This window comes from Heloderma suspectum, chromosome 3, assembly GCF_057233095.1.
Source record: "Heloderma suspectum isolate Gila_16-S chromosome 3, 16-S_ref, whole genome shotgun sequence".
NCBI classification, from domain to species: Eukaryota; Metazoa; Chordata; class Lepidosauria; order Squamata; family Helodermatidae; genus Heloderma; species Heloderma suspectum.
Window position 1 is genome coordinate 287,023,281 of NC_139460.1, and position 20,747 is coordinate 287,044,027.

Below are 20,747 nucleotides of genomic sequence, written 5' to 3' on the forward strand. Positions count from 1 at the left end.
CCATCACTGAATATGTTCAGACTCCATGTTCATGACTTGACTTTTTAGGCAGGTTTTTTTAACAGAGGCAAACTATTGCTGGTTATCTCCCCATCTTCTGCTTTTGTATTGGGATTGTTTTCTTCTCCCCGTATCTTGCTGCTGCATTGTTTATTCTGCAGTTGAATGTTGTTATTTTGTTTTTTATTATTTTCTGAAGCCTGATAGGAATGCCATCATCCTCATCATCTGTAGCTTTGATTGTGGTAACTGGATTTTAATTTATGTTGTAAGACACTCTGGTTTCTATTTGAAGAAAAGCGGGGTGGCTTTTTTGTTTCTCTTTTTTGTTTTCAACTTGTTTTCAACAAGTAAACAATTGATGGTACCAAATGTGGTGGGCTCTGAAACCAGCTTTTGCCTGTTCTGAAATTATGGTAGGAGAACTGTGGAGAAGCAGCACTGGATTTGCTTGTGCTGGTTCAGATTTTGGGGGGCTTTGATTCTTGCTTGTGCAACCCTACAATACTGGCTTGGTCTATACATTTTAAAATTAAAAGATTATTATAAATACCTGCCAAGCTTCAGCGCTCTTTCTTTTCCAAAGAAAACTCATCCAGAAAGGGAGTAAAATGAGAAGGGTGAATGTGAAAGAATATCAGCACTTTGCAAATGCCAGTTACATTTCACAGCCCCATGGTGTATATCTGTTTTAGGAATGTTTCACACAAAGGGGGGAAGTGTTTTCCCACCTCAGTGAGCAAATGCATACATACCTTTGTTTTAAAACACATACCCCCTTTTCTTCCTTTGCACTCAAGGTTACAACATAACACAAAATCAAACAATTAACAAATCAGTCTCAAACAACAATCAGTCCTAAAATGCAGCAATAATTACATGCTATAAAGAAGCCATGCTGCTATAATCCCCTCCCCCCCACTTGCCTATTGAAGGCTAAGTACAGAACCGTAAATTCTGTGATTCTTGGTGGGGGGACGGGACTGGGATGGGCTTTTTTTTTTTTAAGATACATTGCAGCTGCTTAGGATACAAACTGAAGTAGAAAACCAGTGCAGGGAAAAGAGAGGCTTCTTAACTCTTGCTATGTTTGCCATATTTTCTCTGAATATTACCCTTATCCCTCCAGCAGCTTTGATCTCCACTGGGAAAAAGATACAAGCTCTCACATCAAGATGGGATGAGGCAATTGGCAGTGGGGAAAACCGTACAAACTGTTCAGAAACGCCCTCTTTCACACAAATCCTGTCTTCCATTTTAAATTGCAGCATCAACACTGCATACGAAAAAGCATCCCCCCCGCCAACACACACGACTCACAGATTTATTTGTTTGTTTATTAATCTGAAAAATGTCCATCCTTCCTTTCTGCCTAAAAACTTGCAAGGCATGTGTCATTCTGTTCTAAGGAAGACATGCACTGGCAAGTTACGCTAAGGAGAAACATAAATGGGAGGGTGTAAAAGAGAAACCTGGAGGAAAATACTCTTAAGATATTATTGATTCTGTTTTGTTTGGCAACTTGATGTAATACTGCTTTTGCCAAACATCCAGGAAAATGTGGGAAACTTCTTTGGTTTAAACATTCTAAAAGCCTAGCAATGCTTATTGGAGACATTACAAAAATGAGTTTTTGCCCTGATTGCTCATACAAAAGTGCCATCATAGTTCCTGTCATAAACCTATACATGCAGTAAAAATAATTTTGTCTTTGGGATACTGTGGATAAATTCATGATATGTGTATTCATCAAACATACCAACGGCAATTTCTTTAGGGGGTACTGGGTGTGTGGAGGGCAAAGAGGGAAAGGCTTATTATAGAAGACTATTTGTCCCGGATTTTTTTCTACAGCGAATTCCTCACTGTTCCCACAGCGCCAGTGGCCATTTAACACATTTGCCATGTGCATGCAAATTCAACTGCATCTCAACCACATGAACCTGTCTAAAGCCAACATTGGATGTGCGTAGATTGTGAGGTTCAATATATCACTAAAAATCTTAACCCAAATGTCTTCTTTAAAGTGAAACAGTAAATACTTGCAGAGTTGTATTCCATTTTGCAATACTCGGTCTTGCAAATATACTGAATTCTGGGTGTTTGATACCAATCAAGAAAGGATATTAAGGCAGTGACAACTGCATAGGCAGACCCCATAGAAAACGATCCAGCAAAGATCCCTAGAAAATTCCCCACAGACTGGAAGAAGGCGGCAGCATCAAAAGCATTGGGATTCTCCTTTGGACTGTAAATTGATATTGAACTGAAAGGAAGACAAAAAGGAGAGGGGAATAATGAATTCAATCACAAGGCACAGAGACTGAAACCAAGAGCTTAAGAATGTACTTTAGTAAGGACTAGCAATTGCTCCTCAGGGATCCTAGCAGATTGGAAAGTCCGGGGAAAATGAAATAAGGGTTTATTTTTAAAGGCAATATCATGCGCTGCTGTCGTTTCCTGCCAGTCAGTAAACATTTTTTGCGCTCCAAGTGTCATAAAGAGTATTATTTCCAAGCCAACTAGACATTAAAACATGGTAGGTATGTAAGGAATCTATAGGGAAAGTAGATAACTTTGAATTATTTATTGGCCATATGTCTTCAGAACAGTTATACATTCACAAATATTCCTGATAAAAAGGCCACTTTTATAGTTTACTCACAAATGGGCAATACAAATCATGCTATGTACAAAATCTTCAGCAGTGATCTTGTCATAAGCTATTATAGTTGTTCCATTCACTAGTTTTACCCTTCATAAACAGAATTGTGAGCGTGTCAACAGCCTTGCAATATGAAGCCCTGGGGAAACACAAACCAAACATTTTCTTGCAGAAAAGAAAACTGTTGCCTCTGCCAGAGGTCCTCTTTTATATCCAAGCATTTGGCTGCTGACATCAAGATTTTATTCTTATGGGAAATTAATGTTATGCCACAGTGGGAAGATCATCTACTTAGAACATTTTCGAGGGCATCAAACTTCCTGCTCACCAGTAGAGACTTGATACCCAGAATGCTAATAATACTGCCAAATCGGCATTCTCCTGTTTTTGTTATAACATTAAATGTAAGAGATAAGAAGTAGCCTCAAGCACCCCAAATACTAATTAAGAAACATTTCGGATTTCTATGGCCCTTTTACTTTCAACACTTTAAGTCTTTTCTACTGGCTGTCAAAGATCATTTGGCACAGGATTCTCAAAAGCAGTTTGCAATGCTGGGAAATTCATGGAATCCTAAACATAGAATTTTTAGATTTATTTTAAAACATGATTAATATTTTATGCTTATGAATATTAAGAATATGTCAACCTGGCAAACCCATGTACTCTAGTCAGCAACGAGCCATGAAAGATGCCACACTGGTTTAAGAGAATACCTCCTAAAAAGGCATGTTCATTTATGTGTCTTAAAATATTAGAACCAGGAGTCATAATTGAAGGATGCCTTCCAATACAGGACTGATCTCTGTCAGCCCTTCAAACAGAGGGCTGTCCTTCATAAATAGGACACATGGTTATCCTACTTGCTGTTGAACAAGAGCACAATTTCCACCTGGCCAATTTCCATGTACCCAGTACAGTATTAGACTGACTCACTGCCTCTGTTGTGGGACAGTCCCCCCACTCCCCACAAATGCCAGGGTTCATAATAGTCCCTCCTTTCTTCTATCCTAATAATCAGTCAAGCCATAAAATAAGAGTCAGCATGATTTGCTGCCACTAGTCGTATCTTTGACTATTCAGCCAGATTCCCCCACATCCCCAACATATGCTAAATGGAAGGATGGCTGTTCCCAGCATCTATGGTTGAAAACGGTGACAGTAAAGCTAAATAACAAACTACCAAAGTAGGCAGCAAATTGTGGTACAATCTATTATAGAAGTGTGAGCTTTTTTAGACCTAACAGAACAGTTTCCCTTTCTCTGTAACTGTTTTTAAACTGTGCAATTTTCCTTGATGCTTCGACAAGGCAAGAAACACTTAAATGAATGGAAATCAAAATAAAGTCACAACTCATTCATTGTAGCTTCATCTAAAGTAACTTTTGCATTTTTGAGTACCTGAGAAGCACAAAACTTGCTGTGGCTCTTATATAATGCAACCATAACACAGATTTGAGAAAAGAAAATAGCTGTACTTGTTTAAGAAAGAAAGAAAAAAACCTTTCATAGCCAACGTGAACAAGAAGGTTCCAAGTGATAAGGTGGCTGGCAGTGGCATGCCCCACTAAAGAGATTTTGATTCATTTCCAGGGAAGGGCTGTAGCTCAGTGTTAGGGGACATGCTTCGAATGCAAGTGGTCACAAGTTCTCCCTGGTGTCTCCACGTAGGGCTAGGAAAGACCTCTGTTGAAACCCTGGAGGGCCACTGCCAGTCAACGTAGACCAGTCAGTGACCTTTGGATGTTTTGGACTAAAACTCCCATGATTCCTGAACAATGGCCATGCTGGCAGGGGCTGATGGAAGTTAAAGTCCAAAACATCTGGAAGGCACCAGGTTGGGAAAGGCTGGTGTAGACCATACCGAGCTAGATGGACCAAAAGACTGAGTTAAGATAAGGCAGCTTCCTGTGTTCCTCACTGCCAAATGTACATCTCTCTATCACGTAGGAAATGCATTTGTATTGTAGACATAGATATTAATGGAAACCTGGATGTGTTTCCAGACAGAGGGGTCTTAGTGGTAAGCATTAGAAGGCATTGTGCAGCTTCTTTACAGATTTTCTGTGGTAAGAGAAAGGATGGAAGAAGCAGTGGGAAAAAATGGGAAGATTTCCAGTGGAAGATGTCTGGACCTCCCATAAAATTCTGTGAATAAGGCAGGGTGATGGCACCAGAAAAGCCTCACCTGGAAGCACCCCAGGAGTGGATTTGTGTGTGAAAGGACTAGAAGCTCCATTCTAGCACCAAAACAAATTCCTGGGCTGAATATGTGCACAGAGGCACCCTGGTCCTTAATTCTCAGTTCTGTCTTTATTTTATGCCTGATGATGGATCCCAGGCCCCTAGTAAAAAAGAAAGAAACAGAAACAGCCAGTAGATCTAGCAAGCCTGAAGTCTGCCCACCCCTGTACTAGGGAATTGGCCTAAGGTTTATCAATCCTTTTTGTTTTCCTGACAGGTATTCTGTGTTTTCCATAGGCATTTAGCAGATGAAGCTTTTCCTGGTAAGAAGATGTAGTGAAAAGCTTCAGCTGCTAGATTTCTTGCCTGGGAGACAGCTCCTAAATGTACAGGTCTCTCTTCCTGGGGGGTGGGAAGGCAACCACAGAACCAGCCTCAAAGAATTATTTGTTCTTAAACAAATGAAACAACACCACAAGAAAACTACTGTACGGCCATTATAATTTTGAAAAGGAAACAACATCTCCAGTTATGAACTGAAACAAACCTACTTTATTGGTTGATGCTAATTAAAGAACAAGAGATGACAAGCGCAGCCTATCAGACAGATTAGAACACCTTGAGCGCACTGTGAAGCATAGCACCGGAAGCTGTGTGTCAGCAGCTGCCCGAGAATAGCAATAATCCCCCCTGAAATTCACTGCCTCAAATCCCTTGTATCATAATGAAATGGAAACGATAAAGATAAGGCTAAAAGGATCTACCATGGCATATGCTATGCTTAGGGATGCCGCATAAGGTTTGCTCCAATAAGCTGCGTGTCATTATCAGCTGCAGTAAGACTGGAGAACGGCACATTCATGTTGCTAATTCATAAAACTGCTAAAAGGGCCAACCACAAATTCTAGCAGGTCCATAATCCCAGGACTGCTACATTCAAGCAAGGCCCTTCGGAGCCTAGAGAGGTAGCACTGGTGGGATTCATGGGCTGATCTGCACATGGGCCAATTTTTCATGTTGTCTGTAATAAGCACATTCATGTGGCATTTAAAACATGCTGCTACAATCCAACACAGAGGTAAACTGAAGCTAAGGATGAGTTCTCCAAGGCCAGGCTATTAAAATGTCTATATTGCTGTTAAATACAGACACAGAAAGAACTCCACATGCCTTCCATTCAGGTTGGCGTTATGGGGCTCCAGGCTTATACGGATGAGTATTTGGATTAATGAATGCCTGAGATGATACGCACTCAGGAGAGGCAATTTGAATTTGGAACCCACCATGAAAATACTGCCATCGAGTGCTGCCTCTTAATAGCAATCTCCAGGGAACAGCGGTGGGTGAGGGCTATTGAACTCATGTCCTGCTTGTGGGAAGCCCACTCTGGGAAACATAACTAGATAGGCTTTTGGTCTAATCTCTTTTTATGTTCTTAAGGAGCACCTGAATACAGATTGACAAGATCTGGGAAAACAACTGGCTACCCATTTTGCTTCTTTGTGCCTCTTTATGTAGCTGAAGTTCGCCATCACACTCTTATTGGCAGTCATCAACCATTTCATTATTTGTTTACGCTGCTACAGTGTTTATCAAGTGTTCTCTTTTACATTGTTGCTGGCAGCCTGGTGGTTGTAGAAAACCATTTTGAATTTTTGCCTTGCTTAATAGTGTTGTACAGAATGTTTTTTGTTTTTGTTTTAATTTTTGTGAACTGCCCAGAGAGCTTCGGCTATTGGGCGGTATAGAAATGAAATGAATGAATGAATAAATAAATAAATAAGTAAGTAAATAAATATGTTTATTGTTGCTACAGTGTCCTCTTCTTACTATTTAACAGTGATGTATTAATACTTTCTGCCATGTGGTGTGTGCCTGTGTTCATACACACACAGAGGTAGGGAGGGAGAGAGAGTGAAAGAGAGAGAAGTCTCTTCATATATAGCAGTGAATTAGCATTCATTATCACAGCAGTTGTATGCCTGTGAGCATTTCATTGTTTTCTGCCTTTACAACTGTTGCTTGTGCGTGTGCGTGCATGCATGCGTGTGTGCTATATATGCCATGGATGAAATAAGATTTCAGTCCACCTATGTAGGACCTCAGGTTTGTTTATTTCACCCAACACAGTCGTCTTTATTTGCTGAATGATATCAGATAGCAGCAACACAGCAAGGCTGACTGACATCTAAGAGGATCAGTGTTCAACATGGTAAAATGAAGCCTTATCATTTGTTGGCATACGTGTTGCTATTTTTAAGAGTGTAAACTGTTGTGGGTTCTCTTATAGCTCATGATGCTCTGCACAGCAAGCTTTGTTGCTCTGTTATTTGCAAAGTGAAGCACACAGCTAGGTGGGAAATCTTTCCCTAGCAGAGTATTGTACTAAAGGCAAGAGCATAACTCTTCTTAACAGAATATTCACTAGAATTGTGCACAGACCCCCCAGCTTCACTTCAGATGCCAATTTGGACCTTCTGAAGTGTCCCTGCTTCACTTTGGACTGATTCGGACCCCATCTGCTTCGACTCGGATCCAAATCCAAAGTGAGATTCGGACATCCAAATCACTCATTGTTGACATTTTCCCATTGAATTGCATGGGAAAACACAAACAGCCATAACTTTTTCAGTTTTCAAGATACATACATGAAATTTAGGAATCTCTCAACTCCCATGGAGGGGTGTCCCCTGCCCAAAGTTCATACAATTTGGCTCAGTAGTTTTTGTGCTAGGTGCAGGTAAAATTTGATTTTTTCAACAAAACCCCTCAAAGCAAAGAGCTATAACTTTCCACTGCTTAAACAGAAGTGCGTGACATTTGGGAAACTCTCAGCCCCCCTGGAGGGGATCCCACCTGACAAATATCATACAATTTGGCCCAGTAGTTTTTGTGCTAGGTGCAGGTGAAGTTTGATTTTTTTCAACAAAAACTCTTACAGCAAAGAGCTATAATTTTCCACTGCTTGCACTAGGGATGTTGGAGAATTCTGCCACAGACTCCAGTGAGGCTGGATTCTTTAGAATCCTGCCCCCTGGAGTCCATGGCAGAACGGATTACCCCCCCGCCACCCCCCAAAATCCCCCCCGGAATGGACCTACCTGGTGGCCGTTGTAGTGGCTACCATTTGCATCCGTGCCTTAGGCCATGATAGGCTACATAAATACTTACGTAGCCTATCACAGCAAAGAGCAGGGATGCAAATGGCATAATGGGCACCATTTGCGCCCCTGCTCTTTGCTGTGATAGGCTACGTAAGTATTTACATAGCCCATCATGGCCTAAGGCACGGACACAAATGGCAGCTGGCGTAGCAGCCGACATTTGTTTCTGCAGCACGGCAGCAGCGGCCGGAAGTCTGGCTGCGGCTGGGGAGGATTCCGGGGGGGGGGGAGGGATGGATTGCCTCCCCCCCCAGCGGATGCCCCGGACCGGAACCGCGTAAGTGATCTGCTCACCCCTAGCTTGCACAGAAGTGCATGACATTTGAGAAGGTCTCAGCCCCTCTGGAGGGAATCCCACCTGCCAAATTTCAGACAGTTTGGTGCAGGAGTCTTTAGGCTAGGCGCAGGTAAAATGTGCTGATCTCAGAAACTCAAACTAAACTCAGAAGGGATAATAATCAGAGAAGTTCGGTTTTGAAGCAGAGGAGGTCACTATCCGTAATCTCTGCTGTAGGTTACTTTGAAGTTCAAACAAGTCTTTTCCCCTAGTACTTTCCTATTCAGAATCACAGTCATGATCGCAGGCTCTTGGTTGTCTTGTCTGACAGAGGCAGCAAGACAAAGCAAGCAACCCTGCCAGGAGGGCACATCGAGTTGAACTATGGAAACCTCCACCTTGTGGACCCATCCTTCCCCCACCCCATGTCCTCCATTTTGGCCTGCCTAAGCCTCTTGGGGGTAAGAGACAGAGAGCCTGCAGGAGTTCCACCACCAGCAGCATTCTGCTTCCACTGCTGCCTGTCTGCTGGGACGTGGGGGTCTCTTTCCTGAGCAAGACTGATTGGTGCTGCCTCCTTAAGTGTAGGAGCAGGCTGCTGGTGTTGTAGTGCCCTGGCTGATTCCCCCTGCTCAGGGACGCCTTGTAGTGGCAGCAGATGGCAGTGCTGGGATCCACTCCTACCTCAAAGTGATCCCACATGATGTTGCCCTGACATTTCTGTGGAGACAGAGAATGCCTGCCTTGAGTCTCAGGGGTCACCAGACCAGCAGGGCAAACAATGGAAGAGGGGTCGGGTGCTGGAGCCTCTACTTGCTGCTTGTCCTCCAGCACACCCTGGAGGATCTCCTCTTGACCCTCCACCACACTGAGGACATCAGACACCTCTGATGTAAGGGCTATCAGTGGGCTCCCCTCTTCCACCACCGAAGGAGATGGTGCTCCTTTGGCAGCAGTGCTACTGCTGCTGCCTGCGCCAGCCTCCACAGACAGTGGCCTCCACGCACTGCAACTTCTGCTACACCAGGATGCACTATCCGGACTGGAGGAGAACCAGCTTGCCTACCACTGCTGCTACTCACCCACCTCTGCCCCTGCCAACAACACCCCAAGGATACCTCACATTGGGCTTGCTTGCTTTGCCACACAGTGTGGTATTATATAATTTAAATAATAGCTGTTGATGTGTGTAGTGCTTTGTTCACTGTTTATGGGAATGTCCACACAGCACAAGCACACACAGAGAGAGGCACAAGAGCAAAAGAAAAGCAACCAGCAAACACTAAACTACAAGCAAAGGTAGTGGTGGTGGTGGGGGGGGGGGCTAACTATAATTCTAACAGAAGAGAAAAGGTTTTTTAATTTTTTTTAGGGAAAAGGGATCAAAAATGGGAAGAGAAGGAATACAGGACTTGAGAAGGGTGGTGGTGGAGGGGAGGCAAGAACAAGGACAAGAAAAATTATATATATATATATATATATAGAGAGAGAGAGAGAGATGAGAGAGAGATGAGAGAGAGAGAGAGAGAGAGAGAGAGAGAGAAAGAAAGAAAGAAAGAAAGAGATTCTAGACAGAATCCAGTTCAGGGCAAACTATAATTGAATTTTCAAACTGAGAATTGAAAAGGTGTGTGTGTGTGTGTGTGTGTGTTGGGGGAGGAGGCTAAGCCACTAAAGTGAAGTTTTCTGGTTTTTAAAATGAACAAACAAGAATGAAAGGTAAAACCTATTACAGAAGGGTAGGGTGTGGGGAGAGACGCAAGGAGGAAACTCAAAGTAAGTACTAAATGTATAGTTCTTAAAAGAAACAAAATAGTTCAACTGACACACACACACATACACACACACACACACACACCTCTTGCCAATTAACTTCAGACAGAGCCCTCTAACACTAACAGAATGATCTCTCTCACAATGAGCAAATGCAGCCATACAGATTGAAAAGGTGGGGTCAGGGGGAGGGAGGTAAGCAACTAAAGTGACATTTTCTGGTTTTTAAAATGAACAAACAAGAAGAACAAAAGGTAAAAATCTATTACAGAAGGGTGGGGTGGGGTGAAACAAAGAACAGGGAGGAAACTCAAACACAGTACTAAATGTTTGGTTTTAAAAATAAAGAATCTACAAAAGAAAGAAAGGGAATAACTGAATTCAGATTGGGAATAAAGAAAGACACACAAAGCTGCACACACAGGATCTCTCTCTAGTGTCTCTCTAACAACAAAACTACCACCTAACCAGTGTGCGCCCTCTCACAGAATGAAATGAAAACAAGCAAGCAGGCTGATCTCTCCACTCCAGTATTCCCTCCCCTCCTCCCCCACTGTCACTGGAGACTGCTGGGTTCCGTTCAGCCCTAATTTGGCAACTAGAGTTGCCATTCTCCAAAGCTCACTTCCTCCTCCTCTCCCCTTCCCCACTCCCTCCTCATCTTCTCCCCCTCCCTGATCTCTCAAGTTGATACATTTTGTGCCAGGCTGTCTGGGCTGCTCAGAACGCATCATAAGAGCTCCGAATCACTGAGGCAGACTGAGGCGCCTCCTATAGGAGCTGCTTTGCTTCGGGGCACCTCAGTGCTGTTCTGATCAACCTTGTATCACACCGAGGCACCTCTGAGTCAGCCCGCTTTGCCTCATTATTTGGGCTTCAGACTAAAGTAGTGCACAGCTCTAATATTCACCTTATGCTTAACCTTATTCTCTGACACTGAAGCACAGTATACTTGTTTGGCCTTGAGAAACAACCTGTTCCTGCAGGTGGCAATTGACTTAACATGTATTTATGATATGCCATCCACATCTATTTCTGTCATTTTCTTAGAAAAGAGTGGTCTTTTGAGGAAGGTGAAATGTTGGCACATGACCGCACACAATTCTGAGATAACTGATGTCAGAAAATTGTACTGCTGTAATGAAGCTAGAAACAGTTTAATCTGACACTCTGTAGAAATATCAGTACCAAAGAAACCCAACAAATTAGTTGCTAATACAGATTAAAGCATATCAATACACAGGGCATGAGAGATTTGGATACATCCTTCCTGATGAAAGGGTATGTAGGACACAGTGTTACCTAGTGGTAGGCAGATGTCAAGTTTGCATGATCTATCGGAGCCCATGGATGTAGCTAGCAGAGTAAGTACAGGGCCCCCTATCTGGACTGGGACCCTAGTGTGTGGGGTAGGGGTGGACTTAAATTTTCCTGCCTGCTATGGTCCCAATCTGGACTGAGGTCCCTTCCCCCCATCTGCATTTTATATTGGCAAATATTTTCTGTAATGGATTACTATTTGGCAATACAAATTTCAGGCATGGCCCTCCCCCCCATCCAGACCAGGACAGCAGCAGCATGCTATAGTCCCAATCCAGATAGGAACCCCTATGATTGCTCTAGAGTAAAGAAAAGAAGAAAAAAGTGCTTTGGACATCACTTTGTGTCCTTAAAGTTCCAGAAGCATCCAAGTCTGGCAGCTGTCAAGAGAAACACTAAATTAAACTTCTGCCCTGTAGTTTCCATCTTAGTCTAGTTCTCTTTACATTCAAGCAGCTCTTCTGCTGACAAGAGCCAGGGGGTAGGTGGGCGGCTGGCTGGCTGGCAGCTAGGGGTGTATGAAACCCCGCTTACCTGGCTCCGTCGGGTTCCGCAGGTGGGAGGAGGCAATCCATTCCTCCCCTCGGAATCCTCGATGGGGGGGGAGGTGATCCGTTCCTCCCCCCCCCCTGAATCCTGCCCGACCGGCTCCGCTCTGCAGCCAGGCCACGGAGCCGCTGGCCAGGCCAACCTGCAGTGGGGCCTCCAGCCGCTGCCGGGCTGGTGCGCACACAAATGGCGTCCTGAGTAGGGGATGCCATTTGCGTCCCTATGGTAGCCCGTGATAGGCTATGTAAATATTTATGTAGCCTATCACGGCTAAAACGGGAACGCAAATGGCGTAGGGGAAGCCATTTGCGTCCCTGCTTTAGCCGTGATAGGCTACGTAAATATTTACATAGCCTATCACGGGCTACCATAGGGATGCAAATGGCGTCCCCTACTCAGGATGCCATTTGCGTCTGCACCAGCCTGGCAGCCGCTGGAGCTGCCGCTGGAGCCGCCGGCGGAGCCGCAGCCAAGTAGGCTCTGTTTCGCAGGGCTTTCGTGGGGTGGATGGCCGGGGGGCTCCGTTCCGCCATGGATTCCGGGAGGCCAAATTCACTGGAATTCGGCCCCCCTGGGATCCATGGTGGAATTCTCTAACATCCCTACTGGCAGCTTAAGGGGATTGCCACAGGAGTCTGGCTGAAACCAGGGCTGCCGTGGAGCAAGTTCTCTTGAATGATGTTTTTAACGCATCCCCTCCCAAACACTCAGTGTGAAGACTCTGAAGCAAGGATGGACACCATATCATCCTGGATGCTGTATAGACAGACTGTCCTCTTGTCTCCTTATCATTTCCTCCTGCATCTCTTCAACTCACCACCTCGGTAATTTTGCTGTTAGATGGAGCTACCTGTTTGCAACTGAAGTGGCCAAGCTCTTTGCCACAATTAGGTTCAGCTCTGGAGTACAGTCACCCACCTTCTCTCAGAAAGGAATTTTAGCAGGGGCGGGGTTTCCAGTAGGCCTTGGAGCTGTGTTCACAGTCCACCAGAATGTGCAATCACACCTCTTCACAATATAAGAAGGGGAATAGTGCTGTACTGAGGCATACTACTTTTATCTAAAATTGAAAATCCAGCACAAAGTAGCAGAAGCTTCTGGAAAGGGAAATATTTCTGTGAATTCAATCCAATTCAAGCTGCTCAGTTCCATCATGTATGAAATGTATTCTTAATGCAAATTTTCCCAAATAGTCTACAGCAATGCAATTCATCCACCACACCTCTGTATTTCTTTAGCATTCAGTAGAAAACTATCTATAGCACAAAGTAATTGACTAAAGCTAGCTTGAATGGCAATCTTAGAGCAGAATGCATGTTTAGAATTTAGCGAGTGGAAAAAGAAGCATTTAAGTGCAAACTTTCTTTTGTGGGCTTTGTAATTTTAAGAGAAAGAAGGAGGAAAACCTTGTTTTTCTACTGAAATAATTCATTTCACACACACACACACACACACACACACACATCTATATATTTGAATCTATGTCTAGGGCTGGATCTACCCCTACCGCCTTTTTTCGCTTCCAATGAGGTTTCACCGCCCGCCTTTCACACTACGCAGTAGCCGCCTCGAATTGGAACTGGAATTTCCCACTTCCGTGCTCCCACTTTCAATATCCTAATATCCCGGTATTTCACCTTAATGTGCTCTGATTTTCTGCCTTCACTACCGTATCCAGTCGTAGTCCCCTGCCCCGCCTGTCCATATGCGGCGGTGTTTGTATTTCCCAATCACAGCTCTCGACGGCTCCATGTCTTCTTCTGGCTAGGAGTGCACGAAAGCCACTTACCTGGTCTCGCAGCTTGCTTCGCGGTGGGGGGGAGGCGCTTCGCTGCTCCCCCCGAAGTTCAGGCTGGGGGGGAGGCTTCCCGCCTCGCCCGGCCGAAATTCAGGCTGGGGAGGAGGCACCTTGCCTCACCCGGCCGCGAAATAAAAAGTTTAAAAAAACCCCCAAAAACGCCCCCGTGATAGGCTACGTGACGATTAACGTAGCCTATCACGGCTAGATCTGCAATGTCAGCTGTGATAGGCTACATTAATCGTCACGTAGCCTATCATGGGTGACTTAAAAAAAAAAAAAAGCACGTACGCAAATGGCGGCCCCCATAGGGAGCCGCCATTCGCATTCCTTATTTGGTCGCTGTAGTCTACGTAAATCTTTACGTAGACTACGGCGACCAAATAAGGAACGTGAATGGCAGCTCCCTATGGGGGCCGCCATTAGCCATACGCGCTTTTTTTTTTTAAAGTCACCCGTGATAGGCTACGTGACGATTTACGTAGCCTATCACGGCTGACTTTGCAAATCTAGCCGTGATAGGCTACATTAATCGTCACGTAGCCTATCACGGGGGCGTTGTTTTTTTTTTACTTTTATTGGAATGGTGGCGGCGGCAGCCGGTCGAAAGACCGGCTGCCGCCCCCGCCCCTGACGAAGACCTGACGAACCGCCACCGGGACCCGCCGCCGGGAGGGACATTCGGGAAAGGTAAGTCCCGTCCTGGGGGAGTGCGGGGGTGGGGGGGTGCAGAGAATTTCTCCCCGAAACTACTTAGGGGGGCCAAACACGTTGGCACTCGGCCCCCCGAAGTTTCAGGGAGAAATTCTCCCCCATCCCTACTTCTGGCTACCGATCGCATAGCTTCCTCAGCAGCCCCCATTTCCTCAGCAACAAGCAAAGGGCTGGATGTGCACGTGCTTGTCTGAACTCGGAAGCTAAGCAAGGTTGGTCCCAGTCAGTGCTTGGATGGGAGACCGCTTGGGAATCAGGCTTCCTGCACTGAGCAGGGGGTTGTTGTATCCTTTCAAATAAGATTAAGTTTTACCCCCTCCTATCCACCGTTCTGGATTTTTTTTTTTTAAATTAAGGCGTTATCCTCACAGAATCAGGGCTTCTCCACGATGGTTTTTTTTTCTAATTCAGGCACGATCTTCGAAGCTTTGAAGTTGTGAAGCTTCAGAACTTCAAAGCTTCGAAGATCATGCCTCAATAGGCCTGGGTACTTGGTGGAGATTGGTTTTAATCTTCTTTTTTAACACTTGTGTGAAATGAGGACCATAGGTATATTGACTGATATGCTTCACCCCAGGGACAAGTATCTTCCTCATCTTGTGAATATCTAGAAGCTCCTACTTTCCCTAAGCATAAGATCCACAGAGGGAGATATAGGGCTGATCTACATTGTGCCCGCCATTACAATGAATTCGGTGTCCCATCGGGTTAAACGCTCTCGCATTAAAACATGATTATTCACACTCACCCATTTTCCCTGTTGCAGTGCTTCATCAAATGTACAAGCTCGGTTCATACTCGAGTGCTGTGCTGTTTTCCTGCTGTTTTCCTGCATTGTGCAACTCTGTGGCCACTTTTTGGGGTGATGTGAAATTGGCCACTGGGTGGCCTTTGAGGGAAACAAGATGCTGAACCGGATGGGACTTTGGTCTGATCCTTCACAGTTCTTATTTTCTTATCTGAAGGACTGCCTTCTCGAATCAGGTGGATCCACAGTTGGCTACAGAATCAAAGAGTTCTGATCAATGGGATCTTCTCAAACTGGGGAGAGGTAACGAGTGGGGTACCGCAGGGCTCAGTCTGAGGCCCAGTGCTCTTCAACATTTTTATTAATGACTTGGGGGAGGAGGTGCAGGGAATGCTGATCAAATGTGCAAATGACACAAAATTGGGTGGGATAGCTAATACTTTGGAAGACAGAAACAAAATTCAAGGTGATCTTGATAGACTGGAGTGCTGGGTAGAAAACAACAGAATGACATTTAATAGGGATAAATGCTAAGTTATGCACCTAGGGAAAAGAAACCAAATGCATAGGTACAAGATGGGGGATATGTGGCTCAACAACACTACAAATGATAAGGATCTTGGAATTGTTGTCGATCACAAGCTGAATATGAGCCAACAATGTGATGTGGCTGCAAAAAGGCAAATGCTCTTTTGGGCTGCATTAATGGAAGCAAAGCTTCCAAATCCCAGGAAATACTAGTTCCCCTCTACTCAGCACTGGTGAGGCCTCATCTGGAGTACTGTGTCCAGTTCTGGGCACCACACTTTAAGAAGGATACAGACAAGCTGGAGAGGGTTCAGAGGAAGGCAATGAAGATGATCAGGGGACTGGAAACAAAGCCCTTTAAAGGGAGACTGAAAGAACTGGTCACATTTAGCCTTGAGAAGAGAAGACTGAGGGGAGATATGATAGTGCTCTTCGAGTACTTGAAATGTTGTCACAGAGGGGAAGGCCAGGATCTCTTCTCGATCATGCCTGTGTGCAGGACACGGAATAATGGGCTCAAGTTACAGGAAGCCAGATTCTGGCTGAACATCAGGGAAAACTTCCAGACAGTTAGAGCAATACGACAATGGAACCAACAACCTAGGGAGGTAGTGGGCTCTCTCACACTGGAGGCATTCAAGATGAGGCTGGACAGCCATCTGTCAGGGATGCTCTGACTTTGTGAATGGCGGCCGTCGTGCGGCTGCCATTTGCTTCGTCTTCATAGCCATGACAAGCTACGTAAATACTGACGTAGCCTATCACGGCTAATGCAGGGACGCCATTTGAGTCCCTTCAGAGGCCGTGATAGGCTATGTAAGTATTTACGTAGCCTATCACGGCAGGGGGGAAAAAAATCCCAGCATACGGAAATGGCGGCGGCTACTGCCATTTGCGTATGCCGAGTTTTTTCCCCCTGCCGTGATAGGCTAGGTAAATATTTATGTAGCCTATCACGGTGCAATACAGGGACGCAAATGGCGGCTATGACAGCCGCCATTTGCATCCCTGCAGGACTGCCCAGCGGTTGGATGTCCGGCTGTGGGTGGCCGGAGCTGGCTGGCAGATCCGTGGCTTGGCTGCAGAGCGGAGCCGGCCGGGCAGGATTCTGGGGGGGGGGGACCGGATTGCCTTCCCACTGTCGAGGATTCCGGGGGGAGGGACGGAGCGCCTCCCCCCCACTGTGGATTGCCCGGCATGGAGCCAGGTAGGTGTTTTGTACATCCCTAGTCGCTAGTGATTAGTATCTGTAAGAGTCATAAAGTAATAAAGGAATAAAGCCTTGGAAAGAATCTTTGTCGTCTGTGTCCTGAGTAGGGATGGACGAAAGTCTAGGGTTGGTGGAGAATTTCTCCCCGAAACTTCGGGGGGCTGAGTGCCAACGTGTTCAGCCCCCCGAACAAGTTTCGGGGAGAAATCCTCTGAACCCCCCCGTCCCCCGCCCCCCCCGGGACGGGACTTACCTTCACCGAATGTCCCTCCTGGCAGCAGGTCCGGCCGGTGGTTCAGCGGGTGTTCGAGCGGGGGAGGAGCGGCAGCCGGTCTTTCGACCGGCTGCCGCCACCGCCATTGCAATAAAAGAAAAAAAAAAACGCCCCCTGATAGGCTACGTGATGATTAACGTAGCCTATCACGGCTAGATTTGCAAAGTCAGCTGTGATAGGCTACATCAATCGTCACGTAGCCTATCACGCGTGACTTTAAAAAAAAAAAAAGCGCGTACGGCTAATGGCGGCCCCCATAGGGAGCCGCCATTCCCATTCCTTATTTGGTCTCTGTAGTCTACGTAAAGATTTACGTAGACTACAGCGACCAAATAAGGAACGCGAATGGCGGCTCCCTATGGGGGCCGCCATTAGCGTACGCGCTTTTTTTTTTTTTAAGTCACCCGTGATAGGCTACGTGACGATTGACGTAGCCTATGATGGCTGACTTTGCAGATCTAGCCGTGATAGGCTACGTTAATCGTCACGTAGCCTATAAGGGGGTGTTTTTTTTATTTTAAACTTTTGCGTTCGCGGCCGGGCGAGGCGGGAAGCCTCCTCCCTGGCCTTAATTTCGGCCGGGGCGAGGCGGGAAGCCTGCCCCCCGGCCTGAATTTCGGCCGGGGCGAGGTGGGAAGCCTCCCCCCTCGGCCTGAACTTCACGGGGGGAGCAGCGAAGCGCCTCCCCCCCACCGCGAACGTCCTTCAAGGACAGGTAAGGGACTTTCGTCCCCCCTACGAAAGTCCCTTATCTGTCCTCGAAGCTTGCTTCGCGGTGGGGGGGAGACGCTTCGCTTCCCCCCCACTTTGGAGGACCTCATCCAGACTAGGGATGGAGGAGAATTCCGCCACGGATTTCAGTGAGGCCGAATGCACTGGCATTCGGCCCCCGAAATCCGTGGCGGAACGGTCTGCCCCCGCGCCCCCCTGCGGATTCCCCCTGGGATGAGGCTTACCTGGCGTGGATGTTCCGGATGGTGGTAGGTCTGGCGGCGGGTCTGGCGGTGGCGGTGGCTGGTCTTTTGACTGGCTGCCACGGCCACCATTTGCATCTGGGGCTTTGCTATGATAGGCTACATAAGTATTTACGTAGCCTATCACGGCAAGCCAAGCCAAGCCAAGCAATCCCCCCCCAAAAATGGCGTACACAAATTTACGTACTCTTATCGCGGCTGGGCAAAAAAAAAAATAACAGCGTACGCAAATGGCAGCGGCTACGGTGGCTGCCATTTGTGTTCCCTATTTTTCGCCATTTTAGCTTACGTAAATATTTATGTAAGCTATTACGCTGGGAAAAAAAGGAATGCAAATAGCGCCCACTACGCTACTTGCGTTCCCCTTTTTTTCGCCGTAATAGCCTATGTAAATATTTACATAAGCTAAAACGGCGAAAAATAGGGAACGCAAATGGTGGCTGCCGTAGCTGCCGCCATTTGCTTATGCTGTTTTTTTTTTTTTTGCCCAGCCATGATAGGGTACGTAAATACTTACATATCCTATCATGGCTGCCTTGCTGGACGCAAATGGCAGCCGCTATGGCAGCCGCCATTTGCGTCTGCAGCAGCCCGTCCACGGCCGGAACTCCGGCTGCAGACGGGCCTGGCTGGCTGCAGAGCAGAGCTGGCTGGGCAGGATTCTGGGGGGGAGGACCGGATCACCTCCCCCCCATCGAGGATTCCGGTGGGAGGGATGGAGTGCCTCCCCCCCAACGTGAACTCAATCCGCGAAAAGGTAAGTGACTTTCGTACATCCCTAATCCAGACCTGCCTCCAGATAGATAGTCGGCTGGAGGGGCGCCGGCAGACCTGGTGGGGTGCTGGGGGCTGAGATTTCCCTCCTCCCATTCCCCCATGTTTCCTGCCCCCTCCCCCACCCCCGCCCCTTCAGTGGGGGTAGAGGAGACCCCCATGCAGCTGGGAGCTACCCAAGCCCCGCTGTTGCTGGAGGAACTAGAGTGGCGGCATGCGGAGCGCCGGTGCTTTCGGTGCGGAAAGCTGGGACATTTCGCCAAAACTGCCGCACCAGACCCGCAGCCCCACTGCCTCCTCCTCCTCCTCCTCTCCTTCCTCCTCCTCATCTTTGCCCCCAGGCCTGACTAGGCTGCCCCCCAAGCCTGTTGGGGGTCTCCAGTGTGGGGGTCGGTTCCCCACCAGGTGGGTGCCTTCCGCAACCCCCCCACCCTCCCATCTGCTTTTGCATGTTCACCTCCGCTCCTCCCGGTGGGGTGGGGTGGAGGCCCTGGCTTTAGTGGACTCTGGGGCTATGAACAGTTTCATGGATGAAATGTTTGCTCACCTCCACAAGATTCCTACCCTGCCTCTTCCTGCCCCCTTGGCAGTGGAGACCATCGATGTGCATCCTCTTTCTTCAGACGTGGTGACCCAGATTACAACTCTGCTCACTCTGCGCTCCCAGTCCCACGTTGAGCAGATCCAGTTTCACTTGGCCAAGGTTCCCCAATACTCAATTGTGCTGCGTGTTTCCTGGCTCTCTAAGCATAATCCTCAGATTTCTTGGGGGCTTCAGCAGGTGGAGTTTGCATCTCCCTACTGTCGGGAGCATTGCCTTCCAACCGAGGCACCAGTCCCAGCCCAGGCCTTAATCCTTTCCTCCCCCTCCTCATCTGCTTCTGGCAGTTCTTCAGCTACCATGATCCTCCCAGAGAAGTATGCAGCTTTTCAGGACGTTTTCAACAAGAAGGAGGCCGACCAGCTCCCCCCTCACCACCCTTTTGACTGTGCCATTAACCTCATTCCTGGGGCGACCATCCCCGCTGTCTGGCTGTATTCAATGTTGGAGCCAGAACTTCGAGCTCTGCAAGAGTTTTTGGACACAAACCTCAGCCGTGGCTTCATTCACCCTTCCTCCTCCCCCGCCTGCATCCCTACCATGTTTGTGCGCAAAAAATCGGGAGAACTCCACCTGGTGCATGACTTCTGAGTGTTGAATTCAGTCTCGATCCCTGACAAGTATCCCTTCCCCCTCATACTGGAGATGCTGGAGCGCCTGGGGTGAGCCAAGATTTTCACAAAGGTGGACCTGCGTGGCACCTACAATTGGATTTGCATCCAGGAAGGGGATAAGTGGAAGACCTGTTTCGGCACCCGGTATAGAGTGTATGAATACCTAGTGATGCCATTTGGGCTCACCTGCGCCCCCCCCCACGTTTTTGCGTTTTTTGAATGCCACTTCTATTGGCATGACTATTTGGACACTTTCATTGTTTATCTCGATGATTTACTTATATTTTCTGAGGACCCCCATGCCCATCAGCACCATGTCTCCGCTATCCTGCAGCACCTATGTGAGCACCATCTTTATGCCAAGCTGGAGAAATGTGCGTTTGACCTAACCCCTTTGGACTATCTCGGCTACATTATCTCAGCTGACGGTATCAGGATGGATCCTGCAAAGGTCCAGGCTGTACTCTCCTGGCAGGCTCCATCCACCAAGAAGGACTTGCAACTAGGGATGGCGGACAATTTCTCCATGAATCTTCGGGAGGCCGAGTGCCGACGCATTCGGCCCCCCGAAATTGGTGGG

At 47.0% G+C, this 20,747-nt stretch overlaps 1 protein-coding gene across 1 annotated transcript in view; it reads right to left on the minus strand.

Annotated features, from left to right (window-relative positions):
- SLC9A9 (solute carrier family 9 member A9) overlaps positions 1-20,747 on the minus strand; it is a 458,836-nt gene that overhangs the window by 260,421 nt on the left and 177,668 nt on the right. The window contains exon 7 of the mRNA XM_084847219.1: positions 2,128-2,266. Within this exon, the coding sequence (XP_084703345.1) occupies positions 2,128-2,266 (139 nt within the window). The remainder of the gene's footprint in view (positions 1-2,127; positions 2,267-20,747) is intronic.